We start from the raw sequence: 26,235 nt of genomic DNA, 5'->3' as shown, positions 1-26,235 counted from the left end.
ATAGATCCTGCTCATTAAAATGGCACACACAGCTTGTGCTGGTTTAAATCAGCTTTGTCTTTTTTCTATTTAAAGGCACAGCAGAGAAGTCCTTAGATTTGAAAAGAAATGTAGCGACAAATGCTGTGCACCTGCTATAGAACCAAGATTCATTTGAAGTTCAGGGGAAAATCCTCTGTAAATCTCACGATAGAATGAATCCACTCATGCAAAAGGCAGAATCTATCTTAGCTAAAGTGGTGTGAATACAGAATGAACCCCAGAAATAGAAAAGATGAGGCCCCAGATTTTCAGCAGTGTAGCTGGGATGTTATCTGTTCCATAATGGCAAATTCGCTCTCTGCAAACTATTTCTGAGCTCTTTAAAGTACTGACTTCATCTACTGGAAAACAAAAAAGTAGTAGATGGGCATTGAAGAGGTGAGATGTTTGCTGTAGGATTAAGTGATATTCTCACTGATTTTGATAGGAAAACTGACTGGCAGCAGAGGTGCAGACCAAGTCTTTACAGTCAGTTTTGCTTTTTGTCAAACTACAAAGGCTTCTTACCCTGCACACAGTAATCATAATCCCTTTTGGTGCATGTCTTTACTTTTGTCTGTGACATAGACAGCTTCCTTATTTGTGATGGGTTGTTTAAATGCAGTGTGAAAATTACAAGAGAAGTAACTTGCTGGAACTCTTTGTGACCCAGTATATTTTGTGGCTTCTCATAGCAGGTAATTTTATGTGCTATCTGGCTCCAATATGGCATACTTTGTGAGCTGTGCCTAGTGGAATTCGCCTCCCCTTTGAGGAGCAGTGGCATTGTCTCAGCATGGAAAATTGCAGGGGGAAAAAGGCTGACCTAGCATTCTTTCCTTGCTTTTCTTTTGTTTCATTTTTTGATCTGCTGGGGGCAGCACAGATGAAGTGAGTCTTTTGGCAAGGTCGCTAGAATGAGGAGTGGGGAAATGGCTTTGTGGGCCAGGACTGAGGGAATATTGCATGCGAGGGCGGGTGCAATATTAAGAAGATGTTACTGAGTTATTTGGATAATAAAGCAGTGGTTTAGGTTAGGCCAAGGTAGAACTGTTTAGGGTCTCTGAATGAAAGCCAGATGATGAAACTGGATATTATGTTAAAGAGCAATGATCTAGTAAGAAGCCTCAGAAAAAGCATTGGCAGAGGAGAGGGTTTTGGTTTGGTTTTTGTTTTTTTTCTGTGATAGAACTAGTATTTCATTATGATAATTATATTATATATTTTTATAGTGCCTTGCTGAAAGCATGTGCTTCTCTATCAGCCAGATGTTTAGATGCTTTTTCTTATAGAACTGTGTGTTGTCAAGTTTTGGGGGAGACTTTTTTTGCTATTCAAGCTTCTGAAGCCTAGTTCTCATATTTTTCAGTGGGAGGAACATTCAGTGTGCTTTCCAAGCGTGAGGAGGAAGGGTAGAGCCATTGGCCCACATGCTACAGGAATGGCTCAGCTCAGTGCCCTGAGGGCAGTGTGCCCCAGCAGAGCATCCTGTTTTCCATGAGCATGGCAGCATCCAAGCAGAGTTCACTCAGCAAGGCAGCTCTCTGGGACCTCTCTGAAGAGTTACTGCAAACACTGCCCCAGTCACGCAGTTGTTACACCCTGGAGCAGGCCATAGGTTAGATGCAAAGGCACTTAAATTTGTTTTTTTTTTTCTTTTTCCTTTAAAAAAAGTAAATATTTACAGATATAATTGTGAAACACCAAGCAACTTAAAAAAAAAAAAAAAAAAAGGCAAGCAATTAACTCACTGTATCTTGATCAAAGTGCGCTGCTGCGCGCTTCCCCTCGCGCACGGCTGGTCCCGGGAACGCTGCCCGGGAGCCGGGGCAGCGCCAGCTCGGGTTGCAGTTTGTACACCTGACATGGAGCCTCCTGCTCCGCCTGGGAACGGCCTCACAGAGCCACCGTGCTCAGCCCTGCGCCACTTAATTAAAATACCTCATCCAGGGGCTGTTTGTAATGGCAGCGCCAACCTGCGCGTTGTGCTTTTTGTTTTTCCTCTTGTTTTATTTCCCCCCTCTCCGGTGTGTTGCACGCAGTCGGTGAGGCACCACATGGGTTGCTGCTCTGACACTGACAACTGAGGAAATTAAATTCTGTGGCAGAATCGGTTAAAAGCATGACTAAATCAGTGTTGTTTTTCTATAACAACTGAAACAACATAATTATTTTAAGGTTGAATTTTTATTGCTAATGAAATTTTTCAAGGCAGTAAATTTTTTTGCATTTTCCTTATACTAAGATCCTTTTAAATATATTTGGGGTTTCTCATTTTTATTTTTTTTAAGAAAGTAGAAGCACTTGAGTTCAGTAGGACACTGTTAGATAAAAGCAGTGATAGGCTGCAGTTCCAGCTTCATATGAAGTCATACTGCACCATTAGTATTACTGTTTTGTTCAACAAGTAAATATTTATATGGTCATTCATTTAAAAAAGCTCATTGTATTTATAAAATCTTAGTGACATCTGAATTTAAAAATTTAAGATAATGGAGCATTTGCTTATACTGGTTAAATAACTGCTTTGAGTCTACTAGACCAAATCTTGCATTTTTGTTAGGGTAAGCCAGTGAAAAGAAAACCATAAGAGTGGTGTGATCTCACACACACAGTTTGGACTCCTCTGTCTCTTTGACTGAGTCTACCTTTGAAGTACAGGCAAACATTTTTACAGAATTGGATCTTACTGTACAAAACTACTAGAAAAATTAAAAGGGCACCCCCTAATCCCTCTAGGAAAACATAAGGAAATGCAAAACAGTACTGACTGCAGCTTCTTCCCACTGTGTTGTGTATCTCTTACTTTATACATCATATTGCATATTAAGTTTTAAAGAGCACTGATTGTTGCTTTATGAATGCATACTCCTTATCATCACTAAAAGGAGTGGTGTCCCTAAGAGATGTTGCACCGTTTCAAATGATGTTTTCTTCAGGAGGACAAAATCCTATTTGGGCAGAAATCACCCGCTCTTAAGGGGGCACACAACGGGGGGTGATTATAAAGACAGAAATTGTTGGTATCAGTGTTTAGAATTGTATGTTTTGTCATTCTAGGAGTGCATATGTGTGTTTACAATAGGGTTTTCTGTTTCATTTGCTTTAAAAAAACCCCACTGAGCTAAAAGGTTTGAAAGGAACAGCTTGAGGAATTTTTTCCATCCAGATACAATCAAGGGCAGGAAATCGTAGAAGCAGAGTTGTGGTTTTGCCTCCATTTTTTTACTAGTTAATTAAACTATAACAACTCTTAACTTCATTTTAGGTTAACTGTTCCTAGAGTTCAGAAATATTTTAAGAGGTCAATAATGCTTTCTTTGGCTCTCGCTCATTGCGAGTGGGATGAGGAGCCGCAGTCGGCAGGGCAGAGTTTTCCAGATGTGCTGCAGGGCCTGTGCGTGCGCTCGTGCCGGCGCTTGTCGCTGGTGGGAAGCCGTCCCTCTTTGCTCATCTGCGCTCCATCCCAGACAGATGGGAGCCACGGGACAGAAACGTGGACAGCCTGACATCTGTCCTGCCCAAAGCTCAGGAGCCCTGGCTGCTGGCAGCTACCAGTTGCCACGTGTTGTTACTCAGTGCTGAGTCTGACTGGGAATGCCGGGGAAGGGGGAGTCCAGAGAGGCGGTACGTATGGAGTTTCAGCAGAAGCAGAAACAGCCCTAAAAACCCATTGTACTTGGCAGTGTGGGTTTTCCCTGTGAATTCAGAATGTTTTAAAGTGCCATGAGGCATCTGTCTGCGTTTTCTCCTCGGTGGGCAGGGCTGCTCAGAGCTGTGCACTGAAAGGGCACATGAGGGAAGAGCCATGCAAGTGTCACATAACTGTCTTTAATAGCGGGAGCTATTCCAGCACTCGGAGCCAAATTGTCTTTCAGCAGAAAGGATAAAATTTAGCAGAGCTGGGAAAGGGAAAGAAGAAAGGGGAGGGGAAACACAGCACCACCTCCTGCTGACACCACAGAAGTTTCCCTCGGCTTTCCCTCTCTCTCCCTCTGTGCATATATTTTCTTTTTAATCAGCTGCGGCTCTTCCCTCCCCTGCTTTTCTTTTTTCAAGTGTATTTTTACAGTTGGAATTCTGCTTTTCTGATTTCTCTTGTTTCACATTTAACTTTTTCAGAGGATTTCATTAATAGTTATTGCAATTAAAAATAATAAATAAACTCAGCACCAGCTGCTCAGATGGCTGTCTTAGCATATCTGGAACATAATGCGGTCTGTTCAGTGCAGCCACACAATGCAATTTATACCCACACCTGAGGGAATGAATTTCACAACTATAATTGCTACAATATAATTCTTATTAATGTTGTGCTATAATTCCTATTAATTCCAAAGGGCTAGTAAATGCATTAGGACTTGTCAACATATTATTTTACACTGTTTATGATCTGTAGAACTACACTCTTCAGTATTGTATTGCATAAAGAAATGCCTTAAAATTAGCTTTAATTGGAGAAGGGGAGGGAGCACATTTTCCGTTAGGGCACTGGGAAAGATCCTGGATCCTGGTGTTTGAGAAGCAATGAAACTGCATTTTAAAATCAGTCCTTTGAACTTTCTGTGCCGTGCAGTTAACAGTTTATGAAGATATATTAATAATGCCTGTCCTGGTTATTAGAAAAAGAACCACTGGTGTCTTTATGAAGGAATAAATAACTACAAGAAAGATACGGTTGTAAAATTTAAAATAACTATCTTCCAGAAAAGACAAAAGTGGGGAAATTACAAGTCATTGTGGCTGATGTAATAAATGCAGAATGGGCTATCTCACTGTGCTCTTATTTATTCTTGTTTTATCTGACTACCCTGCTTTTCTAGGTAGTGAATATGATGAAGAGGAAGTAGACTATGAAGAATCAGACAGTGATGAGTCCTGGACTACAGAAAGTGCTATCAGCTCTGAAGCTATCCTTAGTTCAATGTGCATGAATGGAGGGGATGAGAAACCTTTTGCCTGTCCTGTTCCTGGATGTAAAAAAAGATATAAGGTAAGTAGTAGTGCAGACCTACCTCGTTTCCTGCTGTTGTAGGTGGTGGGGAAAGCCTCTAAAATCAGTTTGCGCTCTTCTCATTTAATAGATATTCACAATTATTCTTGTGATATTTTAGAAGAATATTTTATCCACTAGTTTCCTCTTAAGCACAGCCAGGTTTATCCGTTTTACAAGGGATGACTGCCTGTCAAGAGAGATTACATATTGCAACTCTTGCTTTACATGAGCAAAAGCTTTTAATGAGCTTTCTGTTATTTAGACAAATTAATTGCAGAGTGCCAGAGGTACTACAAGCAAGATAGTCTCCTGGGTCCCCTTCAGAAACATGAAATGAAAAGCTTCTGTCCATCTGTGCCAGGAACAATTCCTTCTGCTTAACTCCTAGATACACTGCCTCCTCTTTAGTGAGACAGTGCATTTTCTGTTAAAGATGATGTGTGGAATGTGGTGGTTAACATCGTGCAAGTCAGAATTCACCTTGGGAAGGCAGAGCCTTGCAGAAATTCTGGCATCATTCTGTCCTGGGTCCAAGTTCCCATGGCACATTTACACAGCCATCAGTGACCCCACACGCATCCCCTTGTGTGACACCCTGGGAAACAATTCCCTGACACCCCCACCCTGCCCCGTTCTTTAATTGCTCTCCATCATGAGAAATTTCTGTGTTTTTTATGTGAGTGAAGCATTTCTAAACTGGAACCTTGAGCTTGCCAATGTAGAACATGCCAGGATGTTACAGGAGTGTTGCTTCAGTACAGACAGATGAAATTGTGTGGAACATCTTGCAGTTCAGTATGGCATTCTCTAACCACTGACATAATGGAAGTAGTGGGTGAGCACACTTCCTCTAAGTTGTTTTCTAAAGTTTTTGCACGAACTACTGGAAAATCCAACTGTACACCCTAGAAAAACCATGGTGGCTGGGTTGGTTGTATTTTATGGCTTGTCCTTTAAATAACTGGTAAGTAGGGACTTAAAAGAGAGCAGAAGTATGAAATAGAGGAAGGCCAATAGCATTTGAGATAAAACAGCTGTGCCAAGAACGAAAAGCCCGTGCATGAAACCATGTAGTGGATGAAAGCCTGTTTCAGTGATGCTGCAGCAGCTCCCATAGCAGCAAATCACAAGACTCAGGTTCCTGTACAGACCACTTAACCCTGACAACACTATTTCATAAAACATGGACAAGAAAGCAGTGTGCTCGTTTCTCAGGGACATACAAGTCTTTTTGCTGAGATTATCCTGAACTATATAGTGTTTATTCTCCAGTTACAGGAAAAACTGAACACCATCTCCAGGGCCAGGGCAGAGGAAAGATGGTTTTGGACTACTTGCAAGCATTACTTTGCAGATAAACTCCCATTATTGAAGATCAGTACTTTCCTTGCGTGTGGCAGGAGCTGTGCCAGACAGAGGGTATGGTATAAAAAGCTAAATCCCCTAGCTCAGGAAGCAAACAAGCCATGGTGATTGTTAGAAGTCGTGTGCCCAGAGGGCATCTATGCATTGCAGAAAACATTCGCTTAATGGCAAAGTCTGGAAGGAGAACCCTGTAATTTGCTATATCCTGTCTGTTCTCTGTTTGACTGCCAGCCCTCTGTCTTTTTATTGCCCAAATGAGCAAGCTGTTTGTGCCTGCTCCTGCTATCTCACTACCTTCATCTCAAATGCATGAGGACTGTCTATAAGGGATATCTTGTACACCATTAATGGTAGACCAGCCAGGCAGGGGAACAAATTAATGACCCTTAGAGGGGCTGACAGAGAACAGCAGTAAATAAAAAGTACCGTATTCTTGTAAGAGACTCACCTCTGTTTAGTCCTGATAGAAAAGCACATTTCCTTAAACTCTGCCTCACCTCATTTCTCTTTTCTGTGGGCTCTGTTTCCTCCCTTTTTTATATTCAGCCTATGTTTTTTCTTTTTGCATTTTTATCTTTGTTTCCTTCCTTTTAGCTTTGTGTCAGCTGTGTTTCTTGTTTCCTCTTTATCTTCCTTCTGCTTAACCCGCTTGTCTGACGGAGTCTGGGTAGGGAGTCCTGTGATCAAAGCACTGGGATTTTCTGGTGGGTACTGGATAATCACAGTCAGGACTGTAAAACAATTATAGTGCTCCAAACAGGAACACAGACATGCACATACAGTAATTGCCAGGCTCACTTTACGGCTGAGAAAGGATGCATTCCTTTAGGGAGAGAGGAGGAAAGGAGGATATACACAGTTTTCTTTTGTCTGGCCTTAGGTGACGTAAGTTTGAGAAGCAGAATGGTATTTTTAGATATTTTATTTGAATTTCAGTACTGCTTAAGGGACCCAGTAGGGATGGGGCACCTTTTTACAAACAATGTTCAAGGATAAGAGATGGCCTCTGCACTGAAAAGTCATTATGGAAAGGTAAATAAGACAAGAATGAGTACAACAAACACTCCAGAGGAACGGGCTGGGGTGGACAATGGAAACTGTAAGGAGAACATGTTTATACACAGGCCCAGATGTGTATCAGAAGCCCCCGCTGGCCTCCTGCCCAGCTGCTGTCTCCTGGCGCTTTCCCATAGGCAGTGCAAATAGTCATAAAGATTTCGTCGTTCTTCAGGAACTTTATTTTTAAAATTATTTTGCTTACAACATATTTTGGTAGTCTGTATAGTGTGGCAGAGATTTTCTTGAGAAGCCACAGATCCTGGGAGAAATATTTTTCTTTAAGTTACATGTGGGATAGTCAGAAACATCTGAATAAACCTGAAGTACACTGACTTCTAGATGCTTTACACACAAGTCTTTGAACTAATTTCTGAAGCTTGCTTTCTTCTTTAATTATGCTTATTGAGGTAGAAAAGAAGTTATATTTACTTTCTAGTTTTCCATTTATGGGTAATTTTTCTTCCTGTGATTCATCTTTGATGCCTGAAATTTGATTTTTAGAAAATCATCTATGTGATTCCAGGGAACTCAAAGGTATAATCCTTGTTTCTGTTGAGTTCACCCTCACCAGACTTTGGATTCGTATCCAAATTTAGATGCTCTGTCCAGAAGTGTATGGTTATTGAGTAGTTAATGTGCTTTGCAAAATACCACCTTGTAGGAGTTAAAATGGGGATTTATGAAAGTGTTGATTAGTTTTCCTTTGATTCAGTACCCCTGAGTGGTCTTTAGCTCTGGAGAAGGACTTTGAAAATGTGGTTAAGATGTAGATAAACTTACTCAGGCAACATCCAAAGAGCAAATGAAGTTTGAAACATAGTAGATACAACAAACCCCACAAATAATTCATATATGCTAGTGTAGAGAAAACCGTCGAGTATTTGTCCTAAATTCTCTAGTTTGTGCAAAAATTAGTAATAAAAAGAATAACACATTTCAGTGCATACAGAATGTAGCTTATATCCATGACTTTTCTTGGCCTTGGGAAGGAAGAGAAGGGGTACCTTCCAAGGCTGCTGAGGCACTGGGAAGTGCCTCAGTGCTGAGGCACTGTCTGGCAGGTGAAAGGATGAAGGTCCTGTCAGGTGGCACAAACCCCCAGGAAGGCTGACCTATGAGTGGTGAAACTCAACAGAGCTTAGGGAAGGAGAATATTGAAGTGAGAAGGAAGCAAGGGAATTTACTTGAAAGAAAGGAGGAAGCCAGAGATTGCAAGTCGAACAGAGGAACTGGACCCACAAAGAAGACTTTTGAGATGAAGAGCCAAGAGTACAAAAACATGTATGAATGTCCAAGGCTGAAACAAGAAATCTCTCAAATCATCCTTTTGAGATGTCTTTTCCTACTTAAAGTCGGAAAAGTTCTCTGCAGTGTAGTGCCTTTGTGAATCCTGCCGTGCAAAAGGGGCCCTGCCCAACAAGAGACTTTGTGTCCTTGCAAACCAGGTAGTGCCAGTCTAAACTTCTCTATCGCCTCCTGATCTGGTCCCAGGTTAATAATTGTTTCCTTCTGTTCAAGATTTTTAGAGTGCCCTTCTCTATGGCCATCTTCTTCCTCAATCATCTGTGAGAGTAAATAGTGAGCAACCTAAGTAACCAGAGCAATAAAAGTGATGTACGAGTTTGGCCATGGCTTTTGCTGCACCTCAGCAAACTCAGCCCAGACGTACAACAAAGTGTTTACATTGCAGCAGTGGAAAAAGTGCCGAAGAGTCACTGTAATTCTAACAACAGTTTCCTTTTAGACAGAAGTACAGGTCAAATTTCACATTACACAAGTTCCTTATGTTCTATGTGGTTACTGTTTGTCAAACCTTCCATGGCCCAATTCATTCCTTTAGGTTTATGCTTTAGCATCTCCTTAAATTTTGCTGCCTGAAAATACTTTCTCCCCTTTCACCAAGGAATGGGTGTACTGGGGCTGATGGATCATTAAAAAACCTGGATCAGGAGAAGAGTACCATTGACATGGAATAGTGAGGGAATTTGTGATTGCAGATTTATGGCATCTGTAGCAATTGATAGTAGCTCAAAAGTATCTAGAAGAGATTTCTTAAAAAAATTAAAACAAGAACAGGCTTTTGTTGGGCAAATATTGTTATTATAGGTAATAGGGCTTGTTTTAAAAATTTCAGTGCAGAAACAAAAGTTTAGCAGCTCACCCCCAGATTTTCTCCTCTTTAGAAGGCACAGGTCCTTAAAGGTACACAGATGATGACAGACACCTTATGAAGTCCTCCTGCCACCCAGTGACAGTCCTGGCCCCCTCACCCCAATGGCCCTGTGGGTGCATCCAAAAGCTGCCCCAGGATTTCAGATTAGTTGCAGGGAATTCACTTGAGTCTTCTTGAGGCTGATGTGTAGCTTTGAGGTGCTCTTGGGTTGTGCTAGAGCTTTCTGCCTCCTCTGAGTGCTCTGCGCCCAGACAAACCCTGCCCTGATGGCTCGTGTTCCTGTGTCTGGTTGGTGTTGGAGGTGGGGGATTCTCAGCTCCCACTCTCCAGGAGACAGCACTGCAGGGGCTGTCCAGAATTTTTAAGGGTGTAAAGGACAATTCAGAGGCTGGATTTGCAACTTCAGGTGAGGAGTCACTGCCTGGATGCCCTGGAGAAGAGGAGCATGAATCTGTGGGAGGAGCAGTTGCTTGCAGTCTTGCACCTCTTTTCCAGGGTGGATAATTGAGACAGTTTTTCTGTGAGTTCCAAGCTGGAGCTTCTACTTACTGTAAGCTGCACATTGAAAAAACTTGTTGTTTAAAGAGCCAAGGGAACTTCCTGTTACGTGTAACACCAGGCAGTCGTTCAGCAAAGACAAAATCCCTGAGACCTAATTTAGTGGGTTGTTTAATATGCAGGCTGTTAGTTGATGTTAGCTTTTTAGCTTTTTCTTTTCTATTTTATTAATCTTTAAAAAAATACTGAGATACATATCTGGAATCTTTTAGAGAGAACACAGGACAGCCTTGGAACTGTCTCTTTTTGTCACAAACACTATCTTCTTCGGTTTCATCCTAGGAGAAGCTCAAATGAAAGACAGTATGCCTTTGCTTATTCATCCAAAAATCAGAGCTCTTTTAGTGGGAGCAGATGAGAGATTCCAGTATATTCCACAGAACAGTATCAGAACAGCTGCTGAGATCACAACAGCTTCTTCCATTTTTTGTCAGAAATATATGAAAAGGAAGACAGAGGAATTACTTTGATTTATGTTTAGTAAGGTTTTTTGGTTGACATGGCAGAAGTGTGGCCTGTTTCCCACCCTTGCCAGTGTAACAGGGTGTGTGTTGTGTTGCTGTGTTTTGCACTAGTGGGGATAAGCTCTCCAGTTTGAGCTGTGGAGTATTCCCAAACAATAGCTATTTTGAAGACAGCTTCTCTGGATTATTTTTTAAGTGTCCTGTGTAACTTTTTTGAGTTAAGCATTCCCTGCAGTTATTTCTTTGGAGGCAATGTGTAAACGATCAGAATTTGCTGGAGCTAAAAGATGTATCTAGAAACAATGACACAAAACAGAACAGACACACCATGGGGGAGTCTCAGCTCTTTAAAGAGGTGTGACCCGAGTTTTCATGCCAATTCTTTGTTTGCTTGTAAATGAACCTCTGAATAAGATTTGTCAGTGCTATATGAAAAAGATGTCAGGACGCAAAGAGCAACCATGTGTGAGTCCATTAAATGGTATTCTTTGGGAAGTGACGTCTATTGGGAGATAAAAACCAGGATTAGCCAGGTAGGTAAGTTTTGAAATTCTTTTCCTTGTCCCATCTGGTACCCTGGGAGTGCAGCCCATGTGGAATACCCAGTGGGAGCTGCTGGCTCCTGGCAGTTACAGGATTTTGCTCATGACATTGATCCATTTTCAGGTTTTAACTGGAAGCAGAGCCCACCTGAGCACTGTGTCAGCCCACCTGAGCACTGACATTTTCCCTTCTCCCTCACAGAATGTGAACGGTATCAAGTACCACGCCAAGAACGGCCACCGAACACAAATCCGCGTACGCAAACCATTCAAATGTCGCTGTGGAAAGAGTTACAAGACAGCTCAGGGCCTGCGGCACCACACAATCAATTTCCATCCCCCCGTGTCTGCTGAGATCATCAGGAAGATGCAGCAATAACATGCTGGTCACAAATGTGCCAAGAAATCCTCACCAGCAGTTGCTGATTTTGAGAACAGCCACCTTTTTCAGGGGAAGCACTCAGCAACCCTTTCAAAAAATTAAATGCATGCTTTAAAATTTTCTGTAATTTTGGAATGATGTATCTTTGTAGAGTTAATGATTTTGTACATTTGCACATGTTATCATCTTACCCATTTTCATTACTTTGAGATAAGGTGCTATAAAAGCTATAGGTTCTTCAGAACATTTTTCTCCAAAAAAACAAAAAAATAAGAACTAGGGGGACGTTGCGTATTTAGTTGTACTGACGTGTGGGACAGGAGCGCGAGGAGGAGAGCTTGGCACTGACATCCTTTCAAGATTGTAATGTGATGAAGACTTTCGATGCATCTGTCAATGTGTGTGCAAAACCAAAACAGTACAGCCCTCATCAAACTATAGTTAACATGCCTTACATAACGGAGTTATCAGTGGAGTAGCAAGTCTTTTAGGTAATGGAAATATAAATAAGAAAGAATGTTTAACATAATATGCTAAAAATATTTTCATACTTAAATAACATACATAAAAAGGTGTGCTTGCTGTATTTTATATTATCTTGCAAATCTTTTTTTTTTCTCCCTCTTGAAATGCTGAAAACCTTGCCATTCGAACTAGTAAACAATCACTTTAGTGTTAGCAATTACATTTTTTTCTCTGTACAAGATGTCATATTATGTTCATGCCCATCAAACTTTTGAGGACCAATATCCCAGTCCAACTAAATATTTACCCCTGAACTATCTGTTAGAAAGACACTTGGAAATACTTAAGTGCAAATTTATGTGTGTGTGAGAAACAATTATCTTCATCTCAGATGAAGTTTTGAAGCACTTTGTAGTTCTCTATTGCCAACAGATTTAATGTTTTATGTGTTGCCAATTCTTGCAACTACCGTACAAGCATGTGCTGCAGTTGCAAATAAAAATGAGAAATTCAGCGCATGGTTTAAGGAGGTCCGTTAGTTGTTCTAAGGGAGTTGTAATGCCTCTCCCTCACGTTCATTGTGTTTTCAGATTTTCTTTGTGCATTTTTTGCTTCTCATTGTAGGTCACCGCATTCCATTTGGAAGTCTCTGTTTAGCTTTACAATTAATTTTGCTGAAATATGACATTTGAGCCTTATCGAAGATTAAGTGCTTCTTGCAGCAGGTGGTCAGAGACTGACTTAAAAGCCAACATGAGAGCGCTTCGTGTCTGGACCATACCTGAACATTTGTTGCTTGCCATCCTGCCTTGAGCATTCTTCTCACAAGTGCTATTCCTGGAGTTCAGCTGGCCAGGAGCAGAGGTGGGCGCCCTCCACCAGCCCTAGCCTGAACACTCCTTTGCCTGGCAAGGGTGTAGGAGGAACTCCCAGTTTTAACAGTCATCGCCTTGGCTTGGTTCCTGTTCTTTTAAGTGCAAAAGAAAGCTCACATAAAGGAGGAATGAGCTTTCTCTATTTTTTTTCCAAAGCTTTAAATGAAAACTTTGTAAGGATGACAATTACCTTTTCTCCAGCAGAGTAAAAGTCTCATTAAAACACGTAAGAACCATCCTAATGAGTAAGTGTTTAGAACAGCCAAAGTGAAGCGAAACATCCCTCTCTCAGATGCCAGAGAGGTGACCGTGACAGCCAGGTTTAAAGGATGATCCAGACATGAGAGTTACTGGTACACACAAGGCCCCAAGTGGCCACTTCCCACCTTCTGCAGCTTTGGCAACAGATCTGGCCAGCAAACACCTTTTGGCTCTGCTCCTAGTGCAAGAACTACAGGCTGGGCGAGTTCGTTCAACAGCTAAACAGTTGTAAAACATCATTGTTGCATGTAAATTCCTTTCAACTATAAAACTGAAATTCCAGTTTCTATTTACCTATTCATTGTGACAGTATTATTAAACAGGTAAAGATGGGACTATTTTGTTATACTGTGTATAGTGAATGTATTGTACTGTGTCTGTGAAAAGTGTGCTTTAAATTATATTTTCATATGTTTTGTTGGGGACAAAGTACTTTAAGTTTGAAAGTGACAGAGGTTTGTTTTAGAACTGAAGGCAACTTAAAGAATTCCTGTCAGGAAAGCTGCTTATAAATGTAAATCAAATCACATTTAAAATAAACTGCCTCTGACCTAAAAAGACTGCTCTTTTCTCATTCCTAACCTAGTTAAGTTCTTGGGCTGTGTATAGTCTTTTATTTGTTTATTTTACTTTGGTATCCTCAAACTCTTGAAGTCTGTTCTAACTGTTTTCATCTGCTGTTGACTTACAGTAAGAAAAAAATCCATGCTTTACCTCAGGCCAGCCCTTGGTATGAAGCTCCCAGTTACAAAAATCTTTATACTGCAAATGGCACATGAGCATTGATGAGTTGCTGCTGCCCAGGACACTGCAATTCATACACGTCATGCAGTTTTTAGTTAACTCCTGCATTAACTGGATATTCTAAGTGTTCAGGAGGGAACTGCAGTCAACAGAGGCTACTCTAAGCCTTAATCCCAGAGTCTGTCTCTCAAAGAAAGAACACAAACAGATGTGAATAGCAACCCTTTGCCATAAAATGCTGAGTCATCATTTACTCCTTAGTGAAGTCTATACTCTGTTTAATTTCAAAATGAGCAGCAGGGAAAACAGACCACTGACTCCATGAATAATTCTGCTTTTAATGTAACAAGACTACTGTACAGCAAGTGGGAAGCAAATTTACTTAATACAGTTAAAGTAAATATAAAATGTTTAGATATACACACGTGGTTTTACTTATTGGAAAGAAATACATAAAGTTAAAACGCAAAACGTTTTAAAAGCCAGAAGGAACACAATCCACTGTTGTGAAAACAGAACAATATTTTCTACTGAATAAAACTGCAACATAATGGCAATGACTTTTTTAAACAATTACTTGTAGGCATTTAAGCACAGCAGTCTCTTTCAACTCAAAACCACTGCCTGAAAGTATAACATACCTCATTTAATGTTATTCCTTAAGGCAAACATTCTGCATGTGAAACTGAAGTATTTACCAATCCTCTTGTTGCAAGCCTGGAATCTCACAGTACATGCATCTACATCTCAGAAATGTACTAGAAAACTATATTTTCATAGGGTAAGTAATGTAACTTTCCAATTTCAGTGTTACTCAGAGAAAAACTACGTGGATTTGCTAGAAGAGACACCTGCTTATTACATTTTTAATTGTGCCTCAGTTATCAAGGTTAAGAGAAACCACAGGTGGTTTTGGTGATCTTTTTTACATGTAGCTGAAGAACACCATGAAGCCGGTCTCATTTTTTCTGAGGCTCAGTCATTCCTGTGTCCTTAGGCATTCCACTAAGTAGGGGAAGAAATTCCACTAAGTAGGGGAATAAATAGCTACATACACAACAAAGTGAGGGGTTGTGGGTTTCCTTAGTACAGTGTTAGGCAGAGAGAGAAGATAACCCCATAGCAGCTTACAGCCATGGCTCCCATTAGAGTACATGAGCTTTTAATCAGAATTTTGCACTGTTACAGAAAGCTGCACTGCTTTTGTTTTGGAGATGGACTACTCAAAGTGGTGGGGCTTTAAGCTACACTGCAAAACAAAGTATTTAATCGAAATTTAATACGTTCTGATCAAAGTGCGTCTGGACGTGCCTCTCGAAGCCTTGCTGGTCGTAGTCGGGCGGGAACTGCTCGCTGCACATGGGACAAACCTTCCAGTGGCTCTCAACGTGCTCCTCAAACTTGCTCTGGTCGTAGTTTGGGGGAAACATCACATCACAGAGAGGGCATTTCTTCTGCACATCAAAACTTCGCGAGGAGGTGAAGAGGAAGAAAAAGGGGAACAGTTTATTTCTATTTATTCTGTTAATGCAAACTAAAAGCAGGATCTTGTTGCCAGCGACATTCAGAACTTTACTACCAACTTCAATTTGAGTGGACTTTGTATCCAAGTATCATCCAGTTCATTTAAATGTTTCTCCAAAAGCACTCAATACAGTCAGAGTAGTTTCACATGCAAATTCCAAAATAACCTGGCATTTTAAAAGCAACATAATTTTGACCTTACTCCAGCTACCACTGAATACAAATCTATTGAATGCCTTAATGGCCAAACAGTTTCATGGGAAACCACTCTCTCTGCTCATAAATGCTTGCTCTTGGCAAACATAACACTTTATAAAAGCTCTAAACTTAGGTTCACAATTAGGTTGGCAAGAGAGGGGAAAAAACAAAAGTTATTCATTCATTTACTAAAAAATTTGTCAAAATTCCATCAAAGGTATAGCATGAACAGCCTGCCCCGTCTCACGGCATATTCTGTGCCAGTTAATTGTAAACCAAACACTCATTAAAAATGCTCTGTAGCTTTTCACCTGCACCCCCACCCTTGGGTAGTTCCACAGAAACCTCTCCATGCCCTTAAAGACCAACACAAGATAACATCTACCTGGAATCAAAGCAGAAGCCTGTGCCCCGCTCACGCAAGAGTAGACTTGGAGGATCAGGAGCAGAAGGTACAGTGTTGTCATCATCCTATTGAAAAGAGAAAGTATTTTAAAGGCTAACCCCTACCAAAACAAAGGGGTTTTTTTTCCTCAATATGCATTTTTGTCACAAACCCAGATGAAATATACTTTCACTCTGAAATTTCTGCAGCCTAAGTTTTACTTTTGTACATCTTGGCTCTACTCTGCAATTCAACAATGGAGCACAAAATGGAGTAATTTCAAGGCAGAAATACAGGTACACTGCAAGATTTTTGGAACTCCAACTCCCACCTCATTTTCCTTTTTGTTCTCAAAGATGCATTAAAAGCAAGGGCTAGGAATTATTTAGCTGATCTGCAAAAAATGATGTGTGAAGGAGCACATATGCTGTGTTTTGTTTTTTACAGATAACTCATATGCAAACATACATTAAGGCTAGCGTACTTTCCCCTTACGAAGGGTTAATGGAAACAGGGAAGGATGTGAAATTTCCTCAATATTCTTCTGACAACACCTGTTTGGTTTCAATCATTTAACATTTCCATTAAGCAGGCAGTGGGGCCTGCTATGACAAGAAGCTGGCAACAAACATAATCTTGCAGTTTGTTTGCTTTGCACCTGCAGTGAAAAGGGCATATGAGTTTTAAAACTCATCAGTTGTTCCTTTTGTCATGAAGGAGACAGGATAGATGTATTAAGAAAGAAAAACTATTTTGGTTTAAGTACTCTCATGCTACAATGCTACATCTTGTACAAAAAAAAACAACAAATTTGCTGAATACCAGACTGAAGCACACCAGGACTTAACCAAGAAAATTAATGTGCATCTTCCATCAGTAAAACAGCTCCACTACAAACACAGGCAGTTAATTTCTTAAGTATAATGACTTTCCCCCTCCTTCCCCCTTTTTTTTTTTTTTAAGGCACGAGGCAAGATAAAATTATTTACAGCCTTTGCCCTCTCTTTCAGCTTCTGGCAAGTGTGGTACCCTACTACATCCAAATGTAACCTTCCTCCTTGTTCCTTTTTAAGAAACATCTGAAGAAAAGGACGATGCTTTCCTCTGTATAGGCACACCTGCACTGTCCTACACAGCTGCCCTGCAAGAACTCTCTTCAACGCAAGGCAAGCACATGTAAAAGCTTTTGGAATGTCCTAGGGCTCCAGCCTTCTCATGGCTCAGTTCCCCTAATTGAGAAATTCATACTGTGTGTTCCTTACAGCAGCTTCTGACCCAGGCCCTGTACAAGAATGTCAACACTAAGTATGTACTGATACTACCCTGTTATGATACAGAACGTCTGTCTCTTCAGTGTACTTTTGCTCTTGGCAAAATCACAGGGATCAGTTCTTAACCTTTTGGGATGCCTAACCCACACAAGAAGAATGCAAATGTCTCTGTGTTGAGCTGACCTCACAGAGATGTTACAGAGATTACTGTGTAACCACGGCATGGCCAAACAGGAACCATGAGAACTTCATCTTAGTCTGAGAGGACTTCCCAGCTATTCTAATTACAAGTTACAGTAAACACTACACAGTCACCAAAAACTAAAAATTCTCATGCAGCACTCTGGGGTAACTTGGAATTTCTGGAAAACAGAGAAGGTACCATTGTATTGGGCTCCAACAATCGTCTACTTCTGGCATTTCTTACGGACAAAGCTCCTAAGTGTTCCAGGTAAAACAGAGCACTTTATGGGGGGAGGACAGATCATCATGGTTCACGTGGGTCTCATCTTGGTTCACAGCCACTTAGTGCCTGGCATCATCCTGGAACCCATTCTTTATTCATATAAATAAGGTTACACATGCTTTTCAACCTGGCATTTAAACACCCATCACTCTCCCCCAGGAAAAAGAACCATTCCTGACAGCTCAAAAGACAAAATGATGTGGTTTTTCAAGCTGCTTTACAGAGATTATGACAACAATTGCTGGGACACCAGGCCTCAGTGCCTCTTGCCTATGTTTATGTTAAGCAAAGTCATCCGCTTGCTTCAATAGCACGAGGTTGAGTCATCCAAGTGGTTTTGATGAAAGCCCACAGTCCATACTTTGAGAAAGAAACAGTTTAATCTGCCCTTTATGTAGATCCAAAGCCACCTTTCTTGCAGTCCAGACTGATGACCAGAGACAGGGACATGGCTGCACACAGTGCCCAACAGTGATGTAACACTGTGGGTACACAGTCTAAGGTCCTTAGGAAAAGACTGGTACCATGGACCCACAGGCTGGCATTGTGATCCTGTAGCAGAACAAGTGCCAGGCCTCCTGAACTCAGTCTGAATAATTAAGTGAATGAATTATAAAGGATATCTTTAACATCATGACTTAACTATTATCACTGGACTGTACCTCTGGCTCTTTAAAAAACTGCCACAATGAGTTCCACAGATTAAATGAATCATGAAGATAAATACAGTACTACACACTAAAGCTTCGTAAAAAAAGGGATTTGCCACTAGGGGAAGAAGGGAAAGCCAGACATGAAACAGTCAGAAGTAAGTGCAACTCAATTAATTTTACTGAAACCAACAAATTCCATCTCAAGTACTGCTTTCAGAATTACAAGTGTAAACAGTTCCAGGATTGTCAAACAGAAATTAGAAAGCTGTGTGACACAGTAAAAAACCCCATGCCCAAGTGCTCCATATCATTCTGACATGCAGAAGTAAGAAACCAATGTCCATCCTAGGCCTTAAAAAAACATGAACAGACACAGAGCTGACATGCAGGGCAGATACATTGGGAGGAAGGGCACATACATTTTATTCTGTGATTCAGTTCTGTTGTTTGTAAGATCAAACTTACTCCTCTAGGCTCCTCAACCTTTCTGCAAGCAGTCTGCTCTCCCAAGAGACACCTGGATACCAACTGCTCTTTTCATGTCCTCTCTATGCAAAAGATTGTAATTGGCGGCCAGGGTCAGATCAGGGTAATAATGCATTGTGGGGGCTTTTGCTAGAAGAAAGGCCATTTTGGAGTTACCTGAAAAAATATCCTGACCTGGTGCTCAGTTGCCAAGAGTTACATTCTCCATCCCCTACAAATTTACCATGACTAAAACATTGTTTAATAGTCTCAGGATAGTTATTCTGGGCTTGCTGCCAACTGTAATTAGGACTACATTTCTAAAACTCATATTTTAGTATTTTTTATACAGATATGTATGTATGTTTTGTTTATGGATCTCTCTCTTACTACTAGGAATTCTTTGCTCCCAAGAATTCCATTTTGGTCAATTACAGGATCATGAGTAAATGGAAAGTTAGCGTTGAGTAGATGACAGCAGGAACTTGGGGCAAGTCAGCCACTCCAAACACAATCACCACTGTGCACATGTCCAGCTGGAACTATTAACACAGACCAATTTATCCCTCTCAGAAATCAGTTTAATTGGCCTATGAGTTCCAAAAGTCAAAGCTACAAGAATCCTGGAAACTCTTCCTAGTTATACAAAACTGAAGGGTTTTTATGACAACCAAAGACATGGAAGTGCCCATTTCTAAGGAACCAAGTTTCGCAAGAAACCAAATTGGAACACAACAGACCAAAAATTCTGAGGCATTTGAATATCTTGTGTTACATTAGTTTAAGAAATTAAGGGTGTTATAGTCACTTCTATCTCTTCATGGCTAAAAGATCTGAAGTAGATAAAAGAAGTAGACATGTTCATCATCATAGGTGAACCACTACCAAAACACCCATGAAGAGGTGGAAGTGATTACAACACCCTTAATTTTTTAAAATAATATAATGTGTCGTAATAGCAATGAGGACAGGAGGACAGTAGAAGTCCATACAATAGTAGCATTTTAAACAAAGCAGCAAGCCTACCCGTCCTTTTCTTCTGGGAGGGAACCCTCCTCCAGCAAGAGACTCTACATCCTGCTGGCTGAAAAAATGCAGAGAACTACATCTTAAATATCTTATTTTAAAAAACAGCCCATGAAATGGTAATCTCCTCATATTTATCATTTTATATTTGCTGTTTCTTCTGCACAAATGACAGACTCTTCTTTATAATGAATCACCTACATATGTTTTTCCTGGTTATTTATTTACATCCTGCCTCAGACCTGTTTTATCTTTGGCATATTACTAAGTCTCCCTAGAAAGATTCTGCAGCTTCTCATTTCCATAAAAATTTCTACACTATACATACAGTCTATTTGGGTGAGGAACAAGCAACTGATTCTCAATTGCAAATAAAAATAAAGATACAAGTTATTTGATTTAAAGGCACCTTTTCTCAAGCTGAACTTTATTTAAGCCTGTTATATTCCACCTCATTACAAAAATCCAAGCTGTGTCTGCAAATGAGCACAAGGCGCTAGCACTGTTTCTCTTGGGTTTGCAAGAGGGCAAAGCACATAGATCAGAGAAAACACCCTGCTAATTAAACTGCAGCAGATGACTAAAGAAGAGAAGAGCTTGTCAGATGTAATAGCTACGTCAAGAATGATCAGATTAAATATGCAAAATGTGAAGTAAAGGTGGGGACAGCATTAAGCTCACATTCGAGATCTTGAGCAGGCTGCAAAAGCTCTGACAGTTTCTCTAATTATTCACAGTAATAGACATTGGGAGCAAAAGGTAGGAGGGAGAAATACATTTTTCTCCATTATAGGTGCTGAGCACCAGGGCTAAAATCATGCCTGTCTGAACACTGATCAGTTTCTGCAAAGGTTAATAGCAATTAAATGTGGCAAACTAGACTAAATGAGAAACAGGTCATGATACCACTGTACTTGCAAAGAGCACAATACTTTGCAGAAAGGTATTTCTTGTTTAATATTTCTGAAGGTGCAAGAGTACTTGGAATAACAAAGAGTAATAGGTCTGTTCCTGTTCAAATGAAGACATACAGTCCAATTTATTACAGAAGCCAATTTTTTATACTACAATGTGCAAGTTAGCTGTACTATAAAGAAAAGCTAACCAGAAACTTAAAACATCCAAAGCCCTAAAAGAAAAAAAAAATCAGTGCAAATGCATCTCTTTCAGTTCAATCAGCTTTAGGCAACAGTCAATTAAGCTCTTTCTAACACATGTCCAATACCAAAAAGCATTCAAAATGGAAATTAATAAATGCTGACTTGCAGAAGACAGAACAAAAGATTAACAGATTAGAATAATGTATCTATTAGGATACCAATTTACAGTAGGTATTTAACTGAAAATACTGGTATCTGAATCCTTTACATTTTTATTTGTTCTGTTCCACTTTAGTTCCTATATTCCTATAATAAAATGAGGGAGATGTGGCTACATTTTGAATTCTCATTCTACCATACAGGAGACAGAAATAATGAGTTGAGATTACCTGACTTTTTTTACTTTAGTACTTAAAAAAATTAAGAAGCTACTGTCCTAATACCAAAACAAGGTGTCATTAACTCAAGAGATTAGGGAAACAAGTACAATGTCATCAGTGGAGTTTTCCCTTTCACAGCAAGCAAAAGTATTTTTCAGGAAAAAGAAAAACCAATTCCAAATTTACATAACAATAAATCAGGTTTATCAGCTATGGAAAACCCATGTGAAACTCTAGGTAACTCATCAGTAACTATATCAAGGAAAAGAAATAAGAAAAAAAGGTAACTTGCATTGCTATCCTCAGGATCTTCTAAACCATCAGGCCGACTGAGATTGCGTGAAGGCTGGCTACACACTACATCATCTAGCTCCCAAAAGGAACTTCTAACAGGTGGTCTTTGGATCTCATCAGGATTAAAAGCGCCATCTGCTCCATCTGAAGAAAAATTAATTAGGACATCTTTGTTCAGTGGACTGTATTTTGAGATTACCTTACCTTTAAAAATCCAGAGTCAAACACATTTTTGGTTTAGATAATATAAAACAATAGGAGAGAATCAGTTTCTTGCAATGATGTTTAAAACTTTGTTTACGTTATTGATTCTCATCATAAAATAAAGGCCCTATGCTGGTGTTCATCAGTCAGAAAAGGCTCTGTAAACCAGTTTGAAGACTGTTGGTACTTAACCTGCATTCAATAGGCACTGCTTTTGAAACAGAGGGAGAAATTATATTGGGGGGTGTGAAATTTATTTACCTCTTCTTTCCTGAATTGCATAAGGGTTTCCATATTGCAATACTGGTAGTCTACTTGGCACTGCAGGAACTGGTCCATTTTCCTCTGAGTATGGGTTGCGAAAATGTAATGTCTGCTGTGAGGTCTGTCCTTCCATCATCCTTCCAGCCTGATCTCCTGGTGTCCTGCCAAGCTCCTAAATAATGCAGAGTTCAAAATGAAGTTAACCTATGGAGTCCTAGCAAAATTTGAAATGTTTATGAAATATGTTTTTAAAAGAAAAAATCTGCTAACCTTCCTACTGTATTTTCATTTTGACCTTATGCCCAGTATACCATAAATACCAAAAATAGTCAATGAAGAAAAAAAAAGACAAGGAAGATATTTTAAAGATATATTATTTTTTTCTTGATTTGTTGTCAGTTTGTTCTAATTACATGAACAGAACTTCCATATTTTTCAAGTGTCTGCATCCTTTTTACAATAAAGAAAAATTAGCTAAATCAGTAAAAATCAGTAGACTAACAATAACTAAAGATAATGCACAGTGAGAAAAGTTTTTAAAAGTTAAAATTAAAAAAAAAAACATTTTTTTTTCATATCATACCATACCATACCATACCATTCAAAAATGTAGCATTTTAGTATGTGGACCACATCTATGTACATTCCATATGAATTAATGAGTGACCGACATTTGTGAACTATTAAGTACATTGCACTGGATCCCTTCTGATATTTGACAGCAATATTTGAATCAGATCATTCTTTCAGAAATGATCAAACAGAACTCTTCAAAAAATTAATATACTTAAAATTCTGGGTTCCTGCACGTAAACCATACATATGATAGTAATTACACACTATAAAGGGGTTTTATAACTTAGAAACCATTAAAACTCTAAGCCAGTATAGATCTTAAAAGACACTAATTAAAGTGACTTCAGTGTGGTCAATGCATCAGCTGTAATTTATCCCAATAAAAATCTTTCTCATCCTTCCATTCAACAAAGTGGGTTAAGGGAGAGAGAGCAAAATGCCATGAATATGAAAAGGAATATGCCATTTAAATTCAGAACCAAGCAAAAAATTCTGAGATATAAATATGAAAACAATAATTAAAAAATAGGAACTGTTAAGGCAGACATGCTTTCCAGCAATGTTCTTTCTGATTAGTATTTTCTTCTGGGTTCTCTGGGTTCATGTTTAATATTTGCTGACATGATGCTAACAAAACCCTCAAAGACTGAAGGGTGTCTTTTCCCTGAAAGATTTTAAATTGAAACTTAAAACCAAAGCTTCAACTGCCAGCTCAACTCTGTAAGAATTAAAAGCCTGTTTAAAAAAGGGACAATTTAATTTTTTTTTTCTTGCAAACAGGTGAATTTCAGATCAACCTCTTGCACAGAAAAATGCAAAAATCAAGTACCAATAACAACACTGAAAAACAAAACACTACTCAAGTGCAAAAAGACCTCATGTAATGCATGGCATCCATCCTCTAGTTACAATATAAAACTATGCCAGAGTTACTTTAGATTTATAAACTAAAAGGAACATATGATTGAAACAGGTAAGACTAAAAAGCTAGGATTGCACATTTTGGTGTGTAAAATCTAAGGAATTAATATTTACTCAATACAAAGCAGCAACAATCAATTAGCAATGAAATCAAGATTTTCCTTTTTAAAACCAATTTCTTCTGCAATACAGAAGCAGTTTTAAATGAGAGGTAGTAGCATTAGTAGTTTAATTTTAGTGTTACATACAATTGAAACACAATGTAGATCAACATGACTGTAAAAAGATGGTGCAAAAAAACCTTAGCCAGAAGTTGGACAGCTAGGGTAGAGAACGATAAAAAAAAAAAAAAAAAAAAACCACAAAGGCTATCTAAGTATGTAAATAAAAAAGAAACAAAGTCATTTCATAGGTTTGAAGAGACAGCAAATGACCATTTTTAGAAAGCTATGCTTAGTTTATAAACAAACACTGATCATGAGTACAAATTGAAATGCTGTTTACTACTACCCCATGCTTAACCTTTTAATCATGGGTCTAGTCTAGAAAGGCACTTTGATTCTTCTCTGTAATGTAAATATCTACAAATTTGGTAGACAAAGTTCCAAGCCTTTATAAGCTTCATACATTATTATTATTATAGTTGTTGTTCTTATGTATGGTGTTTAAAATTACTCCCTCCACCTGAACTAGCCTCACCAAAATTCAAACTTAAATTTCATTTCTTTTGAACAAGAAAAATATGACAGATCTATTAAAAATTATATCCTTGGCTTTAAAAGAAGATAAATACCAACTACTTGACAATCTAGAATTCTACAAAAAAATTAACTAGCTTAATCTGAAAGTTTGCAGTTTTTTCAGTTTATCGTATTAAAATGAATGGTTTTCATTAAGTATTTCTTCATACTGGAATTGTAAGGCAATCAAATAAAGTTTCAAAGAAAAATCCAAACTTTGCACAATACCATACAATACTATCTGAATGTAATAAATACATATTATTATTTCACTTTTCAGTAAAATTTGGCTTCAATTAATTGCCATATAATAGCTCAGACGTACTTCTACATTGCATTAGTATTTCAGAATGTGTGACAATACCTTCTCACTGGTAAAGAGTTCCAACTGTGATGCCAGTTCCTTTATTCGTCTCTCTTTTTCTGCCAGCTGAATCTGTATTAAAAGAAGATTAAGATTCTTGTATTAGTGAATGGAAACTATTTCCCTGCATGTTACACCATGAAAACAAAGCTCCCTGATTAAGTTAATCTTTTAGATGAAAATAGTTTTGTCTACTAGAGTTACATGCAACACATAGTGAGTGTTACTATAAATCCTGCCCAACAATTCTCACAAAGTTTTATCTGCTGCATAACAGCAGTTAATCAGCAGCCTTTTCTTGCCAGTTTTCACTAAACAGTTGTGGAATGCGAAAATTCTGTGTTAAAAACAAGGAGTTATATCAGTGCCACCAATGGCAGGAGGGGCACCACTGCGCAGACACAGCTGAAGGTCTGAAAGCCTCATCTCATTATTTCTGAAGAAATCTCTTGGCATTTCATATGTCCCACCACAGAACTTGAGAGAACCAAAAGCTACTCCTGCCTCAGAGACACTAAATTTGTTTCACGAACATCTACGTTGTGTCTCTACTGGGTGCTCTGGGAGGAGGTGCAACTGACACATTACACAACTCTTCCTGGCTTCAAAATGATGATTTAAATAATCTCTCACTACAAAGGACTATTTTACTAGTATTCTACTTTGTTTAGAGACTGCCTCTTCCCCTGTTTTTCTAATATCAAAGCTCAATGCTTGGCATAACTGCTTATACATTTTTTTCAATTCTGATATTCCTTCTCCTAGTTTAGGTCAATGGAGCAAAATCTCCTGACTGGCAAAAAAAGCTCACTTTTTCTGTACCACCTGCACCCTCCTGAATTATGGCAAATTTTTAATTGCAGTCAAAAGTCAAAATGTTTTCAATCGTAGAACCAATTATTTATTACACCTGCTGTTGAGAAGTTAAACTTACTTCACATTAAATTATGCATGGCAACAGATCACTGCTAATTAGTTAAATAAACTGGAAAGAGTCATACATTTTATAAAATTGAAATTAAGAGTTTTGGAAAGTGTCAGAAAAATATGGCAAATGGAGTACTGAAAGAAACTGTAGAACAATTCAGCATTTTATCAAGAAAAAGTGCTGTAATTCCTAATAAAAAGGGGTTCCTAGTAGAACCAATACAGTCACAGTTCAGTTTAATTATTTTTCATCACAATGAGCAAAAACAGGCAACAGAGTCAACTGGATTACCAGCACGAGACTGAGAACCAGCAGAAAAGCTGGTCTCATCAACATTTGTTGCTCTTATGTCATCCCTATTGACTGAAAAAACAAATTCAGCATAAGCATTGCTATCACATAACCTCAAAGATTAAGGCCCCTTGTAAGCTAAAGCTGCCCACTATACTTGACTTTCTGGTGAATGTGTTACATCACTATACCAAGACTATAGCTGAGGTTCTCCACATAAAATTCTTGCATGATTTTAAAAACAATGGATCACTCCTCCCTCTCTCTACTGACTTCAGGT

General features: G+C 39.1%; 2 protein-coding genes across 4 annotated transcripts in view; one reads left to right on the top strand and one right to left on the bottom strand.

Moving 5' to 3' along the window:
- Positions 1 to 13,712, top strand: part of JAZF1 (JAZF zinc finger 1) — a 186,624-nt gene extending 172,912 nt beyond the window's left edge. Inside the window, exons 4-5 of the mRNA XM_058040464.1 lie at positions 4,845 to 5,014; positions 11,381 to 13,712. Of these exons, the coding sequence (XP_057896447.1) occupies positions 4,845 to 5,014; positions 11,381 to 11,557 (347 nt within the window). The 3' untranslated portion in view covers positions 11,558 to 13,712. The remainder of the gene's footprint in view (positions 1 to 4,844; positions 5,015 to 11,380) is intronic.
- Positions 13,713 to 14,223: 511 nt separating this feature from the next.
- TAX1BP1 (Tax1 binding protein 1) overlaps positions 14,224 to 26,235 on the bottom strand; it is a 55,247-nt gene continuing 43,235 nt past the window's right edge. For all 3 annotated transcript variants that reach the window (XM_058022937.1, XM_058022954.1, XM_058022945.1), the window contains 5 exons: positions 24,737 to 24,808; positions 22,133 to 22,307; positions 21,666 to 21,811; positions 16,013 to 16,098; positions 14,224 to 15,372 (listed from right to left, as the gene is read on the bottom strand). In XM_058022937.1, coding sequence (XP_057878920.1) covers positions 15,171 to 15,372; positions 16,013 to 16,098; positions 21,666 to 21,811; positions 22,133 to 22,307; positions 24,737 to 24,808 — 681 coding nt within the window. In that variant the 3' untranslated portion in view covers positions 14,224 to 15,170. The remainder of the gene's footprint in view (positions 15,373 to 16,012; positions 16,099 to 21,665; positions 21,812 to 22,132; positions 22,308 to 24,736; positions 24,809 to 26,235) is intronic.

The sequence above is a fragment of the Melospiza georgiana genome, chromosome 1 (assembly GCF_028018845.1).
Source record: "Melospiza georgiana isolate bMelGeo1 chromosome 1, bMelGeo1.pri, whole genome shotgun sequence".
Lineage (NCBI taxonomy): Eukaryota > Metazoa > Chordata > Aves > Passeriformes > Passerellidae > Melospiza > Melospiza georgiana.
This window is presented reverse-complemented; position numbering and strand designations above follow the sequence as displayed.